This window comes from Manacus candei, unplaced genomic scaffold (genome assembly GCF_025592945.1).
Source record: "Manacus candei isolate 608988 ecotype Guabito, Panama unplaced genomic scaffold, ASM2559294v1 h1tg000164l, whole genome shotgun sequence".
Taxonomy (NCBI): domain Eukaryota; kingdom Metazoa; phylum Chordata; class Aves; order Passeriformes; family Pipridae; genus Manacus; species Manacus candei.
Genome location: NW_026138212.1, coordinates 22,849 through 42,512, shown reverse-complemented (window position 1 = coordinate 42,512; position 19,664 = coordinate 22,849). Strand labels below are relative to the sequence as shown.

At 61.0% G+C, this 19,664-nt stretch overlaps 1 protein-coding gene across 3 annotated transcripts in view; it reads right to left on the bottom strand.

Moving 5' to 3' along the window:
- The window catches only part of AGAP3 (ArfGAP with GTPase domain, ankyrin repeat and PH domain 3), a 110,320-nt gene that overhangs the window by 76,752 nt on the left and 13,904 nt on the right, over window positions 1-19,664 (bottom strand). The window contains exon 1 of one of the 3 annotated variants that reach the window (XM_051773016.1): window positions 1,361-2,186. The exons of the other annotated variants lie outside the window; for them this stretch is intronic. Within the exon in view, the coding sequence (XP_051628976.1) occupies window positions 1,361-2,171 (811 nt within the window). The 5' untranslated portion in view covers window positions 2,172-2,186. Of the gene's footprint in view, window positions 1-1,360; window positions 2,187-19,664 lie in introns of those variants that run through there. 3 annotated transcript variants of the gene reach the window in all.

Below are 19,664 nucleotides of genomic sequence, written 5' to 3'. Positions count from 1 at the left end.
AGAGCGGGCCCCCCGCGAGCGCAGAGCATCCCAGCCCTTTGCCTCGTGGCACACGGCAGCCCTCGCACCCACCGGAGCCTCCAGACCCTTCCCCTGGAGCACAGCGAGCCCCAAGGGCACGAGGGGCTGCAGGAAGGAGCCCCCTGAGCTCCCTGGGCAGCAGCAGAGCTGCTTCCGTGCTGGTCCCTGCAGGCCAGCCCTCCCAGAGAGTGTTCTGGGCACAACGCTGCCCTGGGCAGCCGCTGGCTCAGGAGTGTGCAGGTTCCCCGGGACCGTGCGGGTTCCCTGGGGAGCCTGCCAGCCCCAAGCTGTCCCTCCAGCACACGAGCCAAGTGCAGAACTGCCTCCACAACGCCCGGATGCAGAGCAGAGCAATGGAACCCGACGAGGCCCCACCGGGAGCGGGCAGCGGGGCCCAGCCCAGCCCCCAGCTCCGCACGTTCCATGCCTTAAAAAGCTGTGGATGCTGCTCTCGCCTCCCAGCCCTGCCAGGGCTCAGGGCTCGCCCATAGCTCCTTCCACAGGGCCGGGAAGGGGACAGAGCACGGAGGCACAGCTCACGCAGCTCTGGCTGAGGCCCCACACAACCCCGATACTGGAGAACCCCCCACCAGACACTGGAATCGAGCACCTGAGAGCTCTTCAGCTGCCAGTCCCCATCGAGTGTGGGTTCCCTGGGGAGGACCACGGGTCCTATCCCCCTGTGCCATCACCGGGGATACCACCCCTGCTCTCCAGAGGCTGCCCCACACATAGTGAGTGTCCCATGCTCACAAACATCCGGCCTCCACTCGGCCCCGAGGATGATCCCAGCAGAGCATCCTCTGGATGGCCTGGCACCAGGGAGCTGCTCACAGGAGGGGGGTGCAGGACCATCTCTGTGCTCCCCAACCCCCCATGCTGCTCCACGCCTCTGCTCTGGCAACCTCCCAAACGGTCCCACTTGCTCAGGAGCCCACCAACAGCACTCCTCTTCCCCTCCCACCGAGCTCCTGCTCCCCCAGTGCCACTGCACAAGGCTCAGCCCTCCCTGCCCTTGCTGGGACACCACTGGGGCAAGAAGGACGTGGAACATGTGTGCTTGACTCCCAGGTGTGTGGCCAGCAAGGGAACTGGACCCCGGAGCATTCCTCCCAGGCAGCTACCCCACAGCTGCTCCAGCACCGCCGACCCCACGGCACCAGGAATGCTCACACGACCTCGCCGCAGCTGAGCACAGACCCCAGAGCACCAGGACAGAACCAGGTGCCCGTGCCCAGCCCAAGACCTCGGCTGGGAGAGGCCACAGCAGCCTGTCCCTGCAGGTCTCACAGGTGCAGGGGGCTCTCACCAGCCCAGCACCGCTCCTGCGCTCACTCACCCAGCGCCCGCAGTGGGCCCCCTCCCAGGAGGATGGGCTCGACACCGCCGTGGGGGTCCTTGGGGCACGTGCTGCCAGCGCTGCCACGCTCTCGCCTTCGGAAGCGGCTCGTGAGGAGTTTCCAGAGTCCTCCCGTCTGTGTGGGGTCGGTGGGGAGCCGGCCCCCGACCCTGGCCAGCTCCGGGTAGAGTAGGTCCCGCTTGCTGGGGCAGGTGTGCAGCGAGCTGGCGTCGCCCTCGCTCTTGGTGCGAAGGCGCGCGGGGCGCAGGAGCCCCCCGGACTCCGACCGCCGCAGCTCGTGGCCCCGGCGCAGGCGAAAGCTGAAGCTTTTCCGCAGGGAGCTGAAGTTCTTCCTGGGGCTGGAGCCGCTCCAGCCGCTGCCCCCGAAAAGGTTCCAGCGGCGGCTGCCCCAGAGGGAGCCGCCCCGGAGGAAGCCGGGGCTCTCGGCGGACTGCGGCGGCCGGGCGGTGGGCAGGAAGGTCATGCTACTGGGGCGCGGGCGCTGCGCCCCGTCGGGGCCGTCGCTCTCGCCCTCGGGGCTCTGCCTGCGCGGCGAGCGCAGCCGGAGCAGGTCCAGGAGGCCGCCGCGGGCGCGGGCGGGGGGCGGCGGCGGGAGCAGCGCCCCGGGCAGCCCGTTCCCCGCCGCGCAGAAGCTCTTGGGCCGCCGGCGCTGCTGCTGCGCGGCGCCGAGCGCGGCCTGGACGGCGGGGACGCCCTGCAGGTCCAGCGACTCGCAGACGCTGACCGCGCGGCGGGGGCTCGGCCGCGGGGCGCCCCGGCCCGGCCCGGCCCAGCGCCAGCCCTCGGCCATGGTCAGCGGCGGGGCTGCCCCATGGCCCCGCGCCCGCCGCTCTCCGCCGCCGGCGCGGGGCTCCCACGCCGCGCCCGCATGTCCGGGCCGCGCTCGGCGCCGCCGGCGCGGGGCTGGGCCGGCCCGCCCCGGAACGGGCCGGGGCCGCGGTGGGGATGGGGCGGGGGCCGGGGCCGCCCCGCCCGCCGCGCCCTCCGCGGGCACCGGCGGCACCGAGCGCGGGGGACGGGCGGCGGCGGCGGAGCCGTCCCGGGGCTGCCCGTCCCCGGTCCCTGTCCCCGGTCCCTGTCGCCGCCCGGCCGCGCTCGGTGCCCGCGGGAGAGCCCGCACCGGGGAGCGACGGCGCTGCCCGGCCAGCCCGGAGCCGGGGCGGGGCGCCCACCGGGACAGGGCCAGTCCGGGCCCCGCCGGGGCAGCGCCGAGCGCTGGGACCGGGACTGGGCCGGGCCCCGCCGGGGCAGCGCCGGGACCGGGACCGGGACCGGGACCGGGACCGGGACCGGGACCGGGACCGGGACCGGGAACGGGCCCGCCGTGTCCGCCAGGGGGCGCTGCGCCCACGCTGGCCGCTGCCGCCCGCGGCACCGGGACCGGCACCGGGAACGGCACCGGGATCGGCACCGGGAACGGCACCGGGATCGGCACCAGGAGTGACACCGGGAACGGCACCGGGAGCGACACCGGGAACGGCACCGGGAACGGCACCGGGAGTGACACCGGGATCGGCACCGGGAACGGCACCGGGAACGACACCGGGAGCGACACCAGGAACGGTACCGGGAACGGCACCGGGAACGGCACCGGGAACGGCACCGGGAGTGACACCGGGATCGGCACCGGGAACGGCACCGGGAACGGCACCGGGAACGACACCGGGAGCGACACCAGGAACGGTACCGGGAACGGCACCGGGAACGACACCGGGAACGACACTGGGATCCTGGCAGGGCTGGCACCGGGATCGGCACCGGGAACGACACCGGGATCCCGGCAGGGCTGGCACCGGGAACGACACCGGGATCCCGGCAGGGCTGGCACCGGGAACGACACCGGGAACGACACCGGGATCCCGGCAGGGCTGGCACCGGGAGCGGCACTGGGAGCATCACCTTGTTGGACTTCACCCTCTCTTTTTTTTCCCTCATCCTCCTCCACAGTCTCCAGTTCTCTGGAGGCATCCAGCTCTGGGACACAGCCAAACCCCACCTTCAGTCCTTCCCCTCCCCACAGCATAGCCGGCGCCTCAACCAAGCCCCTTCCCCTCCCTTCTCCATCCTCTCCTAAGCCCACAGGTCCCACTATCTGCCTTCCCTCCCACCCCATCAATACCATAGACCCCCATGCCAGTGCATGGGAGCAGAGCTCCCACCCAGAGCCTCTCCCAAGGCTGCACATCCTGCTCTTCCCTCGGGTGTTCACACCTGCCAGACAGTTCCAGCTTACCCCGGCAGTTCCCCTCCCCAGTACCTGCTGCCAGACACACGGAGCAGCAGCTCAGAGCTGCCCCTCCCTATGCCATGGCCATGCTCTGTGGGCAGAGGTGGACACATGCTGCTCCCCTCCCTCCCAAGCCAACGGGCACCCATGCCCGGGACTGAGCAGAAGGCGCCTGACAACCTGCCAGAGCTGCAGCTCTGCCATCTGTGCCAAGGTCACAGGAACACATGAGCTGCCAGACTGGATCCGACCCGCATCCACAGCATCTGCCATCCCGTCTCCAGGAGCAGCCACACTGCAGCGAGGACGAGGAATTCTGCAGGAAGCAATTATGAAGGAACGTCTTCCAAAGCACTGAACACCCGACGGGGCTGGCTACAGGGACTGGGCTGTCAGAGCCGACCTGTCAGGGACACCTCAGGCACACGTATCTGCCCTGGGCAGGGAACCAGGGCAGAAGGCTCATGAGCTCCTTCCCACCACCCCTGGCACAGCTCTGTGCTCCCAGGGATGCAAAGTTGTTCCTACAGGGAGACAGGACTGTCTATATTCATCCCTTCCCAAATCCTAGGTTTAACGTGTACTCCGACAGCACCAGATGGTTTCCCTTCCACATGAGTCTCAGCTTTTTAAAATATTCTGGCAGGTTCTGGCTGTGAGGTGTTGCTGAAGCACAGACTGTCTGCTGGAGAGATGATGCACCACACGCTGCCCACCAAGGTGGGACCAGACATGCTGGGTCCCCCCAACAGGGTCTGTCTGACCCACCCCTCTGACCTCCCCAACCCTCTCCAGTCCTGTGCCCTCCTTGCTGCTCCAGCTTTTCCTCCTCCAGTGACCCCATCCAAAACTCCCTTAAGCCTATTGAGAAACCCAGAGAGTTCTCCTCAGCTGATGATGTCCTCATCCCTCGGTTCTCTGCAGTTTGTCACCATCTTTCTTAAAGCCAGAATGCAGGCACAACACTCAGCTGGGGCCTCCAGCATCCCAAAAAGAAATACAGGTACAACACCTGTCCTGCTGCATCCCAGTAAGATACTGATCCTTACCACAGGAATGGCACAGTGGTGTCTTTACCTAATGAGGCTGTTTTGCAGCACAGGTTTCCATCTGCTCTGTGCACTGATATGTGCACTGACACGATCCCCTCTGTGTTATTCCTACATCTGAAATAGACTAAAATGAAGCCTCAGTGCCAAGTTCTGAGGCCAAGGGCTGCGGGGCACCTGCACCCACGGACAGGTTCAAACCCCACCAGGTCTGGGCAGCACGTGGGCTCTGGCTGCCCCAGCCCTCCACCAGCGGAGGAACTGCTCTGACAACAAGACCAGAGGCCACCAGCGTTTGGAGACAGCCACCACTGAAATGCCCCACCCACCTTCACACATCTCTTCTCCAGCAGTTCATGCCACGAGCACACTGGGTTGGACTGGTGCTGTGTGCGTGTCTAACGCAAATGACAGGTGACAGCTCACCCACCCGGTGGGCAGCGGCTCAGCTGGAGCTACCACAGCCATGCAGGGCTCCAGAAGCATCTCCAAGAGCCAGGAAGTAACACGGACATCAGGCTTTGGCGATCTGACCCACAGCAGGTGCCTGGGGATAGAAGCAAGTTGGTCTCCTACCAGCACTTCTGTGAGTTACACGCATGGCACAAATGTTATGGCACGAACATCTGGCTGAAATTAACAGAATCCATGAAAGGCTCAACAACAGCTGCACGGGAAGAGTTCGAGAGCCAGGGAATTTTCCAGTGCTGGCTGGTGCTGGTGGGATGTTCAGGGTGGAGCCCCGAAATGGAAAAGGAGTCTGAACCATGGTCAAATGCTCCACTGTGCTCCTCCAGACCCCATGGCACTGGTATCCCTGTGCTCCCCCAGACCTAATGCACTGGTATTACTGCTCCCCCAGACCCAACAGGTATTGCTGCTCTGGAGGTCTGCAGATATGCAGGTTGTGTTGTCAGGGGGATGCCCAGCCGGGAGGGTGGGACACCTGCACTCATCATCCCTCCTGGGTTTGAAAGTACTGTCTGTCTGCAGAGGGGCCTGAGTCTGGGGGACCCCCTGCAGCCCCACACATCCTGTGTGAACAAGGGACTGGCACTGCCTCGGCAGCCGGGGATGAGGTTCCCAGTACAGGTGGCCCTGCAAGTTCCCAGTGCCCTCACAGTGGGCAGATGCCAGAGGCAGACCAGGAGCACACGACAGACACCAGCCAGCCCCAGGCCCTACATGCTATCGGGACTGCAAGTGCCTGAGGCCGACAGCCCCACACAGAACGTGCCGGCAGAGGGACCGTGGGCAGGGGACCAGGCTGAGCACCACAGCCAGGACCAAAATCAGGACAGGGTGCAGGACAGGTGACCACGGCATGAGATCAGACTGTGGGGCACCCAGAACCCCCAGCACACGCTGTGCAGCCGGAGCAGCGGAGCAGGAGGGCTCCGTGCAGTGCCAGGGACGGCGGCTGAGCCCCCGCAGCTGCGGGAGGACCCCGAGCGCTGTGCCAGGACAGCGCTGGAGCTGCCGGGCTCTGCAGACCAGCTCCAGCCGGCTCGGCCATGCACCAGGAATACTGATGAGGCTCTGCCAGACCGGAGCGTCCAGGGGCGCAGGCTCGGCGACCCGGCCGTGGGGTGCAGCGCCGCAGCCCCCGCAGCCCCCGCAGCCCCGCGTCACAGCCCGCGCCGCCACCGCGTCACAGCCCCGTCACTCGCAGGCGGTGGCGGGGGCAGGCCCTGCCTGCTGCCCCATGGGGCGGGACAGAGCCGCCCTCAGCCCGGGCAGCAGGAGGGAGAAGGAGATGGAGGCGTTCCCTGGCCCTGAGCAGGGGGACACGTTCGCACTGAGTCCTGCGACAGGCTCTTGGCTCAGCTGTGGGGCTCAGCACCCAGCAGAGCCAACACTGCCATGGGGCTCAGCACCCAGCACAGCCAACATTGCCATGGGGCTCAGCACCCAGCACAGCCAACATTGCCATGGGGCTCAGCACCCAGCAGAGCCAACATTGCCACGGGGCTCAGCACCCAGCACAGCCAACATTGCCATGGAGCTCAGCACCCAGCACAGCAGCATTGCCATGGGGCTCAGCACCCAGCACAGCCAACATTGCCATGGAGCTCAGCACTCAGCACAACAGCACCACAGACCACAGAGCTCCATTGTGGTAACCCTTTCTGGTCACCTCAACCACCCCAACAGCCTTCTCTGGTCACCCCAACCACCCCATTCACAAGAGACAATGTCCTCACCCTCTCCATTGCCAAACCCCCATCTGCCCCTCAACCCCCGCACATGCCAAGGGTGTTGGGACGAAGACATGAGGCACTGCTTCGGGTCCAAGGTCCACGCAGGCCCTCACTGCCAGCTGGACCCCTGTGCCCTGCCCTGCTCCTGCCCCATGCTCCCTTCTCAGCGCAGAGCCCCAGGTTTGACACCTGACCGGCTGACTGACTTTTCAAGGCAAGAGGTGCCTCAGAGCAGTTTGTTCCCCCCAGTTTCCAAGGAGAGGAGGAACGGGCCCAGCCAGCAGAGAGTTAACACCAGCTGGGAAGTAAACAGCAGGCACAGGAGAGCCGACTCCAGCACCAGCTCCCTCCCTCCTCCCACACTGCGCACCCCCAGCTCGGGTCCTGCCGCAAACCTCGAGCAGCTGACGAGGAAATTGCCACCTTCTCCCCACCCCGGGATGCAGCACTGAAGCAAACGCCTCCCTCCCACGTACGTGAGGTCATGCCCATGTCACCCAAACAGGGGCCACGCTCTTGCCCGCCAAGGACAGAAGCTGAGCACCAAATCGCTGCCAGCCCTCTGGCAAGGGCAGCCGTGCCATGGACCCTGCGAGGGCAGCTGTGCTGCAGATCCTGCACCCACACACTGCAAGACAGATGTAGAGACGACACTTCCTAAGCCATTCCAGACCCCAGTGCCACAGGGAAGCCCTAGAAGGTAACACTTCAGGGTGTTACCTGTGGGGTGTAATACAAGATCAAGGCAGCAGCGATCGCTTCTGCTCCTCAAGCCACCCCCAGGCCCTTCTGTGCACAGGAACATTCATACCAGTACCCTGACTAAATGTGCAGGTAGTCTGGTACCTGCACTCTGGGGCATGGGCAGTCCTGCCGTGCTGTCAGCCACACACCAGGCTGCTCCCGGGCACAGGGCTGTCCCCAGGCACCAGGATGCTGCCAGGCACCAGGATGTTCCCAGGCACTGGGATGTTCCCAGGTACAGGGACATTCCCACGGAACCAGGCTGTCCCCAGGCACCAGGATGTTCCCAATTCCCAAGCTCCTCACTGGTGATACTCCAGCAATGGCTGCAGGTACAAGCAGCCTTAGCATGATTAGGTCAGACATTGGGAAATCTCCTAGGGATTTTGAAATCCAAAGACAAAAGGCCATGTGAAAATTTGGTTAGAGAACTAAAGGAGACCTCCTCTGGTCCTTGAACCTCACCCTGGCTTTAAAATTCCTCCCATAACGATCATTCAAACAGTGAAAATCCTCCACCTTATTCCAAAGGTAGGGGAGGAAAGGAGAAAAGACAAGAAAAATAGCAAGGGGGTGAAACTAAGATGTGAACAGTGCAGTAATGGGACACAGAGGACAGAAAAGTCCATGTGGCAGTTGGAAGGAGAACAGGGCCTCCTGGGCAGGAGATGGAGGAAGCTGGAAAATCTCTTCTAACTTGACAAGAAGGCAGAGACCCCACAGCAGCCTGCAAAAGATGGCCAAGGAGCTGTCCTTTAGATATGGCCGTGGAGCTCCTTCAGACGTGCCCTCACATTCGTGTGCCCAGCAGACACAGGACATTCCTGCACCCACATGCAACCCCCCGACCCACCCCAGCAGCGGATGGAGCCTGAGCCCCCCAAGCCAAGTGTGCACTGACCAGACAGACACCTGTCCTCAGGTCCTTCTGGCTCTGCACACACGGCATCGCAGACACCGACGACACGCACAGGAATTCTGAGAAGAGCCGACCCCCAGCAAATGGTAGGACCAGAGAGACACTGAGCTCTGTGGAAAGCGGAGAAGCCCAGAGCCCCAAAGGGATGTTCCCAACAGTGCTTCCCAAAGCTCTCTGAGATCGCTCCTCCCTCCCTGGAAAACATGCAAAACAACCAAAGCCACGAAAAGGTCCTGTCCTTTCGCCCTGTTCCCTCAGGCATCTGCTCAGGAACAGCAGAGGAGCAAAGGAAGTATTTTCAAAACACAAGCTAAAAAGCTACCGAGACTGACAACACCACGAGATGCTCACGTGGGCCTGAGCACCCCAACAAACGCTGTGTTACTGCTGCTCCCACCTCGTCGTCCTCCTGAGGCGAGCGTGGTGACTAATGGCATCCACACACGGGCAGAGATTGTTTTCCCACAAACAACAAGAGTCAGCGGTGAGAACAGCGTTAGTAATCCCCCTGTATCCCACCTGGAGCGGGGGGATTGCAGCACTCCAGCCACAAACAACCTGCTCCAGGAAACCCAACCAGCTTCCTCCCTGTGGACAGACCCCAGACCCCAAGGCAGAGCTTCAGTGCTCACAAATAATGGATTTAGAGAAGGAAGTGTCACCCTTGGGACGTCAAAGAATGGAGATGTCACCTGGCACGTGACACTTACCTTCACAACACTGTAGGTGAGAACATCCATTTCCATGTTCCACTCACACAGCAGGTGCTGCCCCCAGGGTCTGGGGGAGATGGAGCCAGCCCCAGCCCACGAGGGTCCTCAGCCAGAGCCCCTGCTCCAGGCTGGCTGAGGGTTTGGTGTTTCCTCCTGCTCCCACTTTCGCACAAGGGCTCCAGCTCTGACCCCTGGAGCTGCCCCACGCTGTGGAGCACAGAGCCCTGGAGCAGCCTCCCCCTGTCATCCACCTCCAGCACTGCTCACCTTTGCAGACCCCGGCACCCCAGTGAGCTGAGCTCTGGCAAACCTGGCCATTCTGGGTTCCTCCCCGAGGCCTCTGCACAGAGACCAACCACCAACCACAGGCAGAAAAACCCAGAAACCGAAAGCCACAAGCCACAGCCAGAGGGTGGGACGGAAGGTCTCACACCTGGCTCTCTGTTCCCACCATCCCACAAGGCTCCTGCTGCAGCCACAGACGCCTCAGCCTGTGTGGGCTCGTGCCCCAAAGGGGACTGAATTTCACGTCCCACCCCAGGGACCCGGAGGGACCAGTCCCCACGTTGTTCTGCCCAGCCCACACCCCCGGCCTCGCTGACCCTCGCTTCGTGTCTCCCCACCAACACCGAGTCCTGACAGGGCCCGAGGGGCTCCCACTGCCTGACCAAGTGCCAGCACGGCCCGAGGGGTCCCGGCTCCCTGACCGAGTCCCAGCAGTGCCCCTGCCTGACTGACCACCGAGAGCACCAAGGGAAACCTCAACCCCCACCGGCACTGACACCAACTTCCCCTGTGGCTGGGGCAGAAGGGGACGGTTTTGGGCACCTCACACCACTCTGGATCCGGCGGGGGGAACCATTCTTGATGACTTTTCTGGGAACCGATACAAACACTAAATGCTCTCAGGCAAGGACAGATCCCCAGAATTCACTCAAACCTGCCCCAGTGCAGTTTGTGTTCACAACTACACACCGAGGCCCCACTTCTTACTCCACACGTCTCATGTTGACCCTTGGCTCTTCCAGTTCCTTCCTCAGTTCACTCTGGCCTAACCCAAATACCACAAAGAAGCCTCAAAGTGTTATTAAATCATTAGCACCTTTCACTAATCCCTCTGCTCAGAAGCTGTTCTCAGTGTCAAGGAAAGCAGATCCCATCAAACCACGTCACTCGGCACTCACTTCCCTTCTTTAATTCTCCACTAATTCGGATTATGTCAGGCACTCCACTGCTTTCCCAGGGATCGATATCAGCCTAACTGTATCCTAAATACCTGAGTCATCCACGGATCCTGCTGAAGGCTGGCACAGCGTCAGCCCACTCCAGCCTTGCTCATCCTCTCACAGCCAGCTCCCAGGGAGCTCTGCAGCCAGCTCCCAGGGCTCCAGGTGCCAGCTGCCCAAAGCTGGGAATCTGAAAACACCTGCCTTTGGCAGCTGCTGTTCAGCCCTGACAAACCATTCCAGAGAAAAGATTCCATCTCTCCAAGCAGAGATGGAGATGCTCATGTTGCACAGCTCCCAAATCCCTGTGTTTCAGCCAGCACAGACAAACACCATAGCTAAAAAAAACATCCCTGTTCCAAATAAACCTCCCAGTTCCCAATGGGCACTGTCCAGCTAGATGCCAACAGCCACTTCTGTCCTATCCCTTTCTTTTGTTCACTTCCACTCTTGGTCTGTGTTCCACAACACCAACTCCTCCCCTGTTCAGGATCAATCCTGTGCCAGTCCTGCTGTTCAGATGCACCACCCCCTCTGTGTGCCAGGCTGGCTGTTGGCACAGCTTCCCTCATTAACAGGGCTTTGGGTGGTTTGGGCACAAACACAACATTCTTTGAAATTACTGCGTTTGCTATTTGTGTTCTCTCTCCCAAGTCCTGTGGCTCATCATTTTATTGGTCTTTTGGCTTTAGTGACACCAACCTCCAAAACGGAACAGCAATGGGTGTCACCCAAACACTGTCACCAGGACCACCCCGTGCACCCCAGGACCACCCTCTGTACCCTAGGACCACCCCATGCACCCCAGGACCATCCTCTGTACCCTAGGACCACCCCGTGCACCCCAGGACCACCCCATGCATCTCAGGACCTTACTGTGCCCCTCAAGAGCACACTGTGCACCCCAGGAGCACACTGTGCACCCCAGGAGCAGAGAGCACAGCCTCCCTCCCTGGGAGAACTCCGTCCTGAGCGGAGGCGCCTGCCCGGCTCTGCTGCACTGCTGGAAGGTCAGCAAACAGGAAACCTGCCGGGGACACGCAGGGAACGGCCGGCTGGCTGGAAGGAGCCTGGCACCAGGGAAAGATCCAACAGGGCTCAAGAGCAGGTTTGGGCTCACGGTGAGCTCTGCCACCGGCTGGGTGCGCGGCTCTCGCCGGCAGCACAGGCCCACCTGCAGCCCCAGAGCTGCAGGGGAGGAAGGTACAGAGCAAGTCAGGGTGTGCAGCAGCCACAGGCAGAACAACACAAACCAAGGAAAGCCCATCAGCTCAAAGTGCTGCTCAGGGTGGCAGAAACCAAAAAAAAAAAAGAGAAAGCTTTGCAAAAGGACCCTAAAATCCTGAGTGTCTGGGTGATGGAGCAGCAGGTGACCGAAGAAAAGTGGGATCATCAGAAACAAACAATTCTGATTTTAAATCTGCAAGAACAAGCTGCAAGTTCTCACCATTCAGATGAAATCCTGGGATTATTCTCAACAATTTCATGGAAACATTTCCCAGAGCAGCTGTGGCTGCCCCACCCTGGAAGTGTTCAAAACCAGGTTGGATGGGGCTTGGAGCAACCTGGTCTAGTGGAAAGTGTCTCTGCCCACAGCAGGGAATGGAACCAGATGAGCTTTAACATCCCTTCCAACTCAAACACTTCCATGATTCCATGATTCTGTGAATGTTGGTTCACTGCTCAGCAGCAAAGAGCAAAGGGGGTACCAGCCATGACTAGGGGAAGGATGGAGAACAAGACAGAGAATACTCTGATGCTCTCACCCTGACCCACAGTCCTCAGCCTCCCCAGCGCTTCTGACCTGGGTCTCCAAAACGGATGGGAGGGAACTTGAAAAGGTGCTGAGAGGGGCTGGAGATGATTGACAGGATAGAACAGCTTCTGCAATGAACAGGGAGCCTGGAAAGGAAGATGGCAGAGGGGGAGTGAAGCCTTCCATGCCAGGAGAAGAAAGGAAGAGGCCACCAGGGAACAATTTGTTCACTGTTCCTTCCGAAACAGAAACCTGGGGACACCACATCCAATTAGGCAGGTCCAAAACAGAAGGAGGTTTCTTCCCATAAAGCATCGCTGTGAAACGCCTCGTCGGGGCTGTGGCAGCACTCAGAGGATGACTGGTCAAATTCAAGGACAAAAGCTCCGTGCGAGGCTACGGAAACACGAGATGCAGCTTTGGGCCTGGGAATGGTTCTGTGCTGGGAGCAGGAAGGGCAGCAGCAGAGGCCGGGCTGGGGGCAGAGCAGCCCCTGGAGCCCTCGAGCTCAGCAGTGGCAGAGGAGGGGGCTCCCCTGGCCCCTCTCCCCGTGCCCCCCATGTGCGCACGCGGAGCCGCCGGCAGTGCCGTGGTTGGGGCTGTCACTCCGTCCCCACGGCAGCCTGGGGCTGCCAAACCCTGCAAACCCACACTCCCATTGACATTTTCCATGCTCACCCGCTGCATTGGGCTGGTATTTATAGAAGTTTCAGCAAAAGCAATTCAGACACTTCCAAAAAGGAGGTTAGGGAAAAACACAGCAGCTTGGCCAAAGCTGTACATTTTTCCAGCTTTGAGTGAGGGATTGAGGAGCTGATCGACCTCCCAGCTCCGGGCTGGAGCCCAGCGCTCCAGACTTTGATCTGCCAAGCCACAGTGTGCTTTGCTCGGGGCCCAGCAAGTGTTTCCTGCATCTCCAGCCCCAGCATTTCCACAGCAAGATCCCTCTGCTAGAAACAAGCCCTTCCCAGCTGAGTCCACGGAGCTGTGGACTCTGCCCCACAGTTCACCAGCAGTCTCCAGCCTCTGAACTGGGGTGTCACACAGTCTGCACCAAACTCAAACACACCTTCCCCTGAGCTTTAAGTGATCCTTTTCCCTGACAGGAAAGCCAGGAAAGGCAGAAATACAGAAAAACAACAGGGGAACAAGGGTTCACACAGAGAGTACACATACGTGTTACACTCCCTGTACCTCTGTGATGTCTTGGTGCCCAAAGCCACAGGAGCAGGTCCCAGGAGGGGATGGAATCCTCCTCCCTGCTGATCTTCCACCACGACATGTACCCCACAATCAGCAACCGAACCCACCAGCCCAGCACAGCTCTCCCAAGGCAGCAAATAGACGGAGGACTCAGATATTTGTTTTTTGTGGGACTGGACCTACCTCCATCCCCTGGAGACCACCAAGCTGATGCTCCAAAGGCTGGAGGCCCTCTGCTCTGGAGCCAGGCTGGGAGAGCTGGGGATGTTCACGTGGAGAAGAGAAGGCTCCAGGGAGACCTGAGAGCCCCTTGCAGGGCCTGAAGGGGCTCCAGGAGAGCTGGAGAGGGACTTGGACAAGGGAGGGAGGGACAGGACATGGGGGAATGGTTTCCCACTGCCAGAGGACAGGGTTGATGGGATATTGGGAAGGAATTCCTGGCTGGGAGGGTGGGGAGGCCCTGGCCCAGGCTGCCCAGAGAAGCTGTGGCTGCCCCTGGATCCCTGGAAGTGTCCAAGGCCAGGTTGGACGGGGCTTGGAGCAACCTGGGCTAGTGGAAGGTGTTCCTGCCCATGGCAGGGGGTGGTACTGGATGAGCTTTAAGGGCCCTTTCAAACCACATCATTCTGGGTTCTATGACCACACAAGCTGCAGTATCCTCCATGTCAGCCCAAGGCATCACCTGAGATGGAAGCAGCAGAAACACCAAGGCCGCTCGGCCAGGCAAGGCAGCTGGGGGACTTGGGAGAGGTGGGCTGCAAATCCCTGCTGCCCCAGCCCCCCCAAGAATGGTTCTGCTCTGCAGAGGCTGGTTTCCCCAGGCAGCTCTGCAGGAAGAGGCTCTGCTGAGCCCCACCAGCCCCGTGTCCCCTCGGCACCACCACCCTGCGCAGGAGGCTGCCAGAATTAAAGTGGGTCCCCTTGCAACTCTTCCTCCTCCTTCTCTCGAGCTGAACTCCAACCATCTGTGGTTTAACAGCTCTGCATCTGATCCAGCACCCTCGGCTCTCCCACAGCATGGAGAGAAATCAGCACTTTTAGTGCCCAAGTCACCCAACCTACTTCTCACTCCTACTTCAACCTGAGACCGATGATGAGGAGCCCGGGGGAGCTGACTCGGGTGGCATCACCTCCATCCAAGCCACCTGACACTGTGTTTGCCAGCTCCCCCAGCTTTTGGATCCCACATCTCCTGTTGGTAACAGCCCACTCAGCTGACATGGCACAACCAATGCTATCCCTTGAGGCACCTGAGTAGGTTCTGCCCGGATCCTCAGGGCGAGGCAGGGGGTTCTGGACACCTTTCTGAGGGCAGGTGCCTGGATTCCTGTGCAAGGGTAGGTGTGCATCTCCCCTCACAGACAGACATGATTGTGGGAGTGAACAAGGCCCTGCAGCTCCAAAGGACCAGAGAGCTGCCACCTCAGCCTCACATCTTAATCACAAGATCATTCTATTTCCATGGAAACAGCAGAATTAGAGACTTCGGTGTAATGACAATTAGCAACATCGGGAATTTAACTGTTAAACCCATGACACTCCCGTCCCCAGCGCCAGGAGAGGGGACGGTGCTTGCCCACACCACCACCCCGCTGCCGGCCACACTCAGGTGTTTGCTCCTGCTTCCCTCAGCAGCCAGACGGGCTTCCAGTCTCTCCCAGCTGGGCTTCCAGTCTCTCCCAGCTGGGCTTCCAGTCTCTCCCACGTCAGCGCGTCAGGAGACAGAAGCTCCCGGCTGATGGTGGCTCCGTCCAGTGCCAGCTTGTCCGTTGGCAGCTGATCCTGGAGGACGTGCAGCGATCCTGCTGACCAAGGCTTCCCCGGTGCCTCAGCAGCAGGAAAAGGCTTTATGTGCTCCTGAGTCACTCAGAGAATGGCTCCAGGCACTACGGGAAGGACCAGCCAGTGCCTCCCCTTCCCCTGGCACAGCGAAGCACTGCAGTGGTTCTGGTCAGCCCGGGGACAGCGCAGAGCTGACAATTACCATCGCTGGCACAGGGTACCCTGTCCCACCCCACTGTCATCACTCCACCGTGCAGCCACGAGCCTTTCCTGAAAGCAAGGCTGGGAAGGACTCGGCAGCACCACAAGGCTCCCAAGACATGTATCTTGGGTCTGCAAAACACCACGGCGAAAGCTGCCACCACGGCAGCATCACCAAGGATGCTGAGGTAGATCAGGGGAGCTCCCTGTGCCCAGCAAGCCCTCGGGTTACACGAACCCATCTCCCAGAAGAAGGGAGAAGAGCTGTCCCTCTGCCTTCTGCTCAGCCAGGGAACTACCTTGAGGGGTGGCTGCCCCGAAATCCCCCCTGGGTGCTCCACGTCTTGGTCCTACTGTGGTCAGCAGGACCTTTAGCTGACAGGATCAGCACAAGGAGCCTCTCCTGGACTTTATGCCCAGTCCAAGGATTGAAATTGCTCGGCCAAGCTCTGATCATGTACCACCACACAGACCAACAGGCAACATACTGATGGAAATTTTCCATGGCACGTGCATTCCGCTGCCTTGCCCATGCCTGGACACCTGTGCACGAGCCATGCTCCTGCCATGATTACAGCCACACTCCTAAAGCCCTTCCTAGGGGTCAGGACACCAATATCCAGCCTCGAGGAGAACAACTTCCCACCCACAGAAATCCCAGCCCCGCTCTGAGACCAGGGGAAGCTGGAGAGAAATCATTTTCTACGCTGGAGGCTGTGGGACAGGGCAAGCGCCTGCTCCAGCGGGAGCTCACGTGGAGCCATCCCCACCCTTGAGCTGGCAAAGCTCCAGGGCTGAAACTACATCTACAGCTGATCTCCCGTGACAGCCGGGTGTGCTCCAGGCCAGACTCTCTTCCAGCCTCTGAAGAGAACTCCCCGGGGCACAGCTGCACACCTGCCCACCCAGACTGCCTGCACAGACAGGTACCAGCAGGAAGCACTGCTGTGACCTCGGGTCCCTCCTGCTGCTCTGCACACGGAGCCCCTGAGCACCCTGAGCCCCACGCTCAGCCCCCGAGCTCCTCCTCATACAGGCGGCCCTGCCACACCACACGCGGGACTGGGGAGTTCCTGCGGAGGGGACACCAGCAAGGCTACACCGACCCTGGGCTCACCCCACACCCACACTGGGACCCCACACCCCATAGCTCCAGCAGCGGGGGGAAGGCTGGGCTCCTCCTCCATCCTTCCCAATCCTGCCCGCAGCCTGCCCATGCAGGGAGGTGGGGGCTGGCAGCCCTGGGCAGGCAGGGGGCTGACCCCCTCAGCAGGTGGGGCTGACCCCCTCAGCAGGTGGGGCTGACCCCCTCAGCAGGTGGGGCTGACCCCCTCAGCAGGTGGGGCTGACCCCCTCAGCAGGGTGGGGCTGACCCCCTCAGCAGGGTGGGGCTGACCCCCTCAGCAGGTGGGGCTGACCCCCTCAGCAGGTGGGGCTGACCCCCTCAGCAGGGTGGGGCTGACACCCTCAGCAGGTGGGGCTGACAGCCCTTGGCCGGGGGCAGCGGCGGGCGCTCAGCTCCGCCGGCAGCGCAGTGACTCAGGCGCGGAGCCAGCGCTCGGGGGAGTCTGGGCTGAGTCACAGCGTGGCCGTGACTCACCTCGGACACGGCGCTGCGGCCCCACGGATGCGGCCGGCACATGCGGCCGCTCCAGCTGCGGGTTTGCTCCTGGACCTGCTGCTGCCAGCGGCTCCCGGGGCCCGGCGGGGGAGAGCACTGACCGGGCAGGGGCAGGGGCAGGGACAGGGGCAGGGGCAGGGACAGGGGCAGGGGCAGGGGCAGGGGCAGGGGCACGGGCAGGGGCACGGGCAGGGGCACGGGCAGGGGCAGGGGCACGGGCAGGGGCAGGGGCAGGGGCACGGGCAGGGGCAGGGGCAGGGGCACAGGCACGGGTCTCCCGGGCTGCCAGCGCTGCTCCAGACATGCTGACAGGGGCACCGCGCCTGTCCCCAGACACAAGGGTGGCCCTGCTGCGGATCCCTCGCCGTGGCAGATCAGGTGAGCCCTCAGCCTGACCATACCTGCCACCCCCGCTGGCTCCAGGGCCAGTCCGGGGCTCACCCTGTGCCCCACAGACCCCCCGTCCTCGGCCCCAACACCCCCTGCCCGGGGCATGGGGCAGCCCGATGGCCAGGCTGTGCCAGGAGCATGGCCTGTCATGGAATCATGGAATCACGGAATCATTAAGGTTGGAAAAGCCTTCTGAGACAATTGAGTCCAACTGCTCCCTCAGCACTGCCAAGACCACCCACTGTGGTGCCATGTCCCCAAGTGCCACATCCCCATGGGATGGGGAGTCCACCACTGCCCTGGACAGCCTGTGCCAGGGCTGGACAGCCCTTTCCATGAAGAAATTTTCCCAATATCCAACCTAAACCTCCCCTGGAGCAGCTGGAGTCTGTTTCCCCTTGTGTGAAGCACGTTCCCAGGTGCAGGCAGTGCCAGGGGACAGGGATGTGCCCCTCGGTGTGGGGGGACCAAGGGGACCTGACCTGTCCAGTCCCTCTGACCACTGTGGCCTCCTCACCTGGAGGAAGCCACCCAACACCTACTTCAGCAATAAAGTAACCCAAATTCTCACTGACTGCACTTATTTTAGCGTGACACCTAAATCCGGCAGCACCGACGCGCTCTGGGACCGGCAGAATTAGCTCAAGGAGAGGAGGGGACGTGGGGCTGGGCCAGTGCTCCGAGAGCCCGGCGGGCCCGGTGAGAGCCAGGGACAACAGGGGAGCAGCAGCAGGGCCTGGCACCCGGGGAGGAAAGCAGGGACAAACTGGGTTTTCCCACAGAAGCTCTGGTTGCCCCATCCCTGGAAGTGTCCAAGGCCAGGTTGGACGGGGCTTGGAGCAACCTGGGCTAGTGGAAGGTGTCCCTGCCCATGGCAGGGGGTGGAATGGGATGGGGTTTAAGGTCCCTTCCAACTCAAACCATTCCGTGATTCTAAAATGGGGTTTGGGGGTTTGTTGTGGTTTGTTTTTTCACATTTCCACAATAATTTATCAGACAGCCCAAACCCCAACACTCCATAAAAACACCAGGACAACAATTCTACTAAAAGCCCTGAACCAGCTTGGAGGCGAGGGACATCCAAACTGCCCAAAAAAGGGTAAGAAGTGGGAAGAAAGAGGAGGAAACAGATGTCAATGTGATCTTGAGCGCAGGAAGCATCAAAAATGGTGTAGGAAGCTGAAGCCTTCAGGAAAAGGAGTCTGTAACAATGCTGAGAGCAGCAGGAAGCGGCTGTGCGGAGCACGGACCTGCACGGGGGGCACGGCTCCCTCCTGGGCCCGGGGCTGCCGGGCCTCACACCCGAACACCGGGGAAAAGCAAACACAGACCAATGCAGAACAGCAAAACCATTAACAGAAACAACTTTTACAATGTCACTAAAACAATGTAACTTTAATTTAAAGGCATGGACTTGAATGCAATGGCGTGAGGAAGAGTGAGGAAGAGTGAGGAAGAGTTAGCTCACACTCCTGCTCATGCTAATTTTTAATAAATATTGAAATAATGGAGATCTTCAGGAATGCCTGGAACAGAGCAAAGTGACCTGGTATCCCCCCGACCCTCAGGCAGCCCTCGCTGACACCAGTCCCTGGGAAGGGGTCGGAGTCAATGGAATTGGATGTTTTAAACAACAACTCGCGTGACAGCTGATCCCACTCCTCCAGGTGGTTCAGGTGTTGCTGACACAGGGTTGGACTGGATGACCTTGAAGGTCCCTGCAGCCCAAACTGCTCTGTGGTTCCATGACACAGACAACTCTGTTCACGTTTCCATGGCCATGTGACTCATTCCCACACGACATTCCCTCTATCAATGAACACTTTGCAAAGTCAGTAACAGTAAAGACAGTAAGAACTGGCTACAGGACCAGGCTCAGAAGAGCCAGAGATCCAGGCCAACAAGTAAGAGGATTTCAGTGACCCCTGGAGCCATCCCAGTGATGTTGGGAAGCTCCACACAACTGGGAAAATGCTCTTGCTATGCCAGGTCTGAGACAGGTAAAGTGGCAAATGGTGGGAACACCAGGACAGTCAGATCCCCCAGCCCCAAACTACAGACTACATCCTCTTGGGGCCATTTCCAACACATTTCCAACACCAACGAGGGCATGACCAGGAACCACTGGTGTGGATTCACCACCAGCAGGAGGGGGCAGGTGGATATGCCAGACAACAGAGCTCTAACGCACACAGACCGTGGGGGTGGAACAAGATGATCTTTGAGGTCCCTCCCAGCCCAAACCACTCTG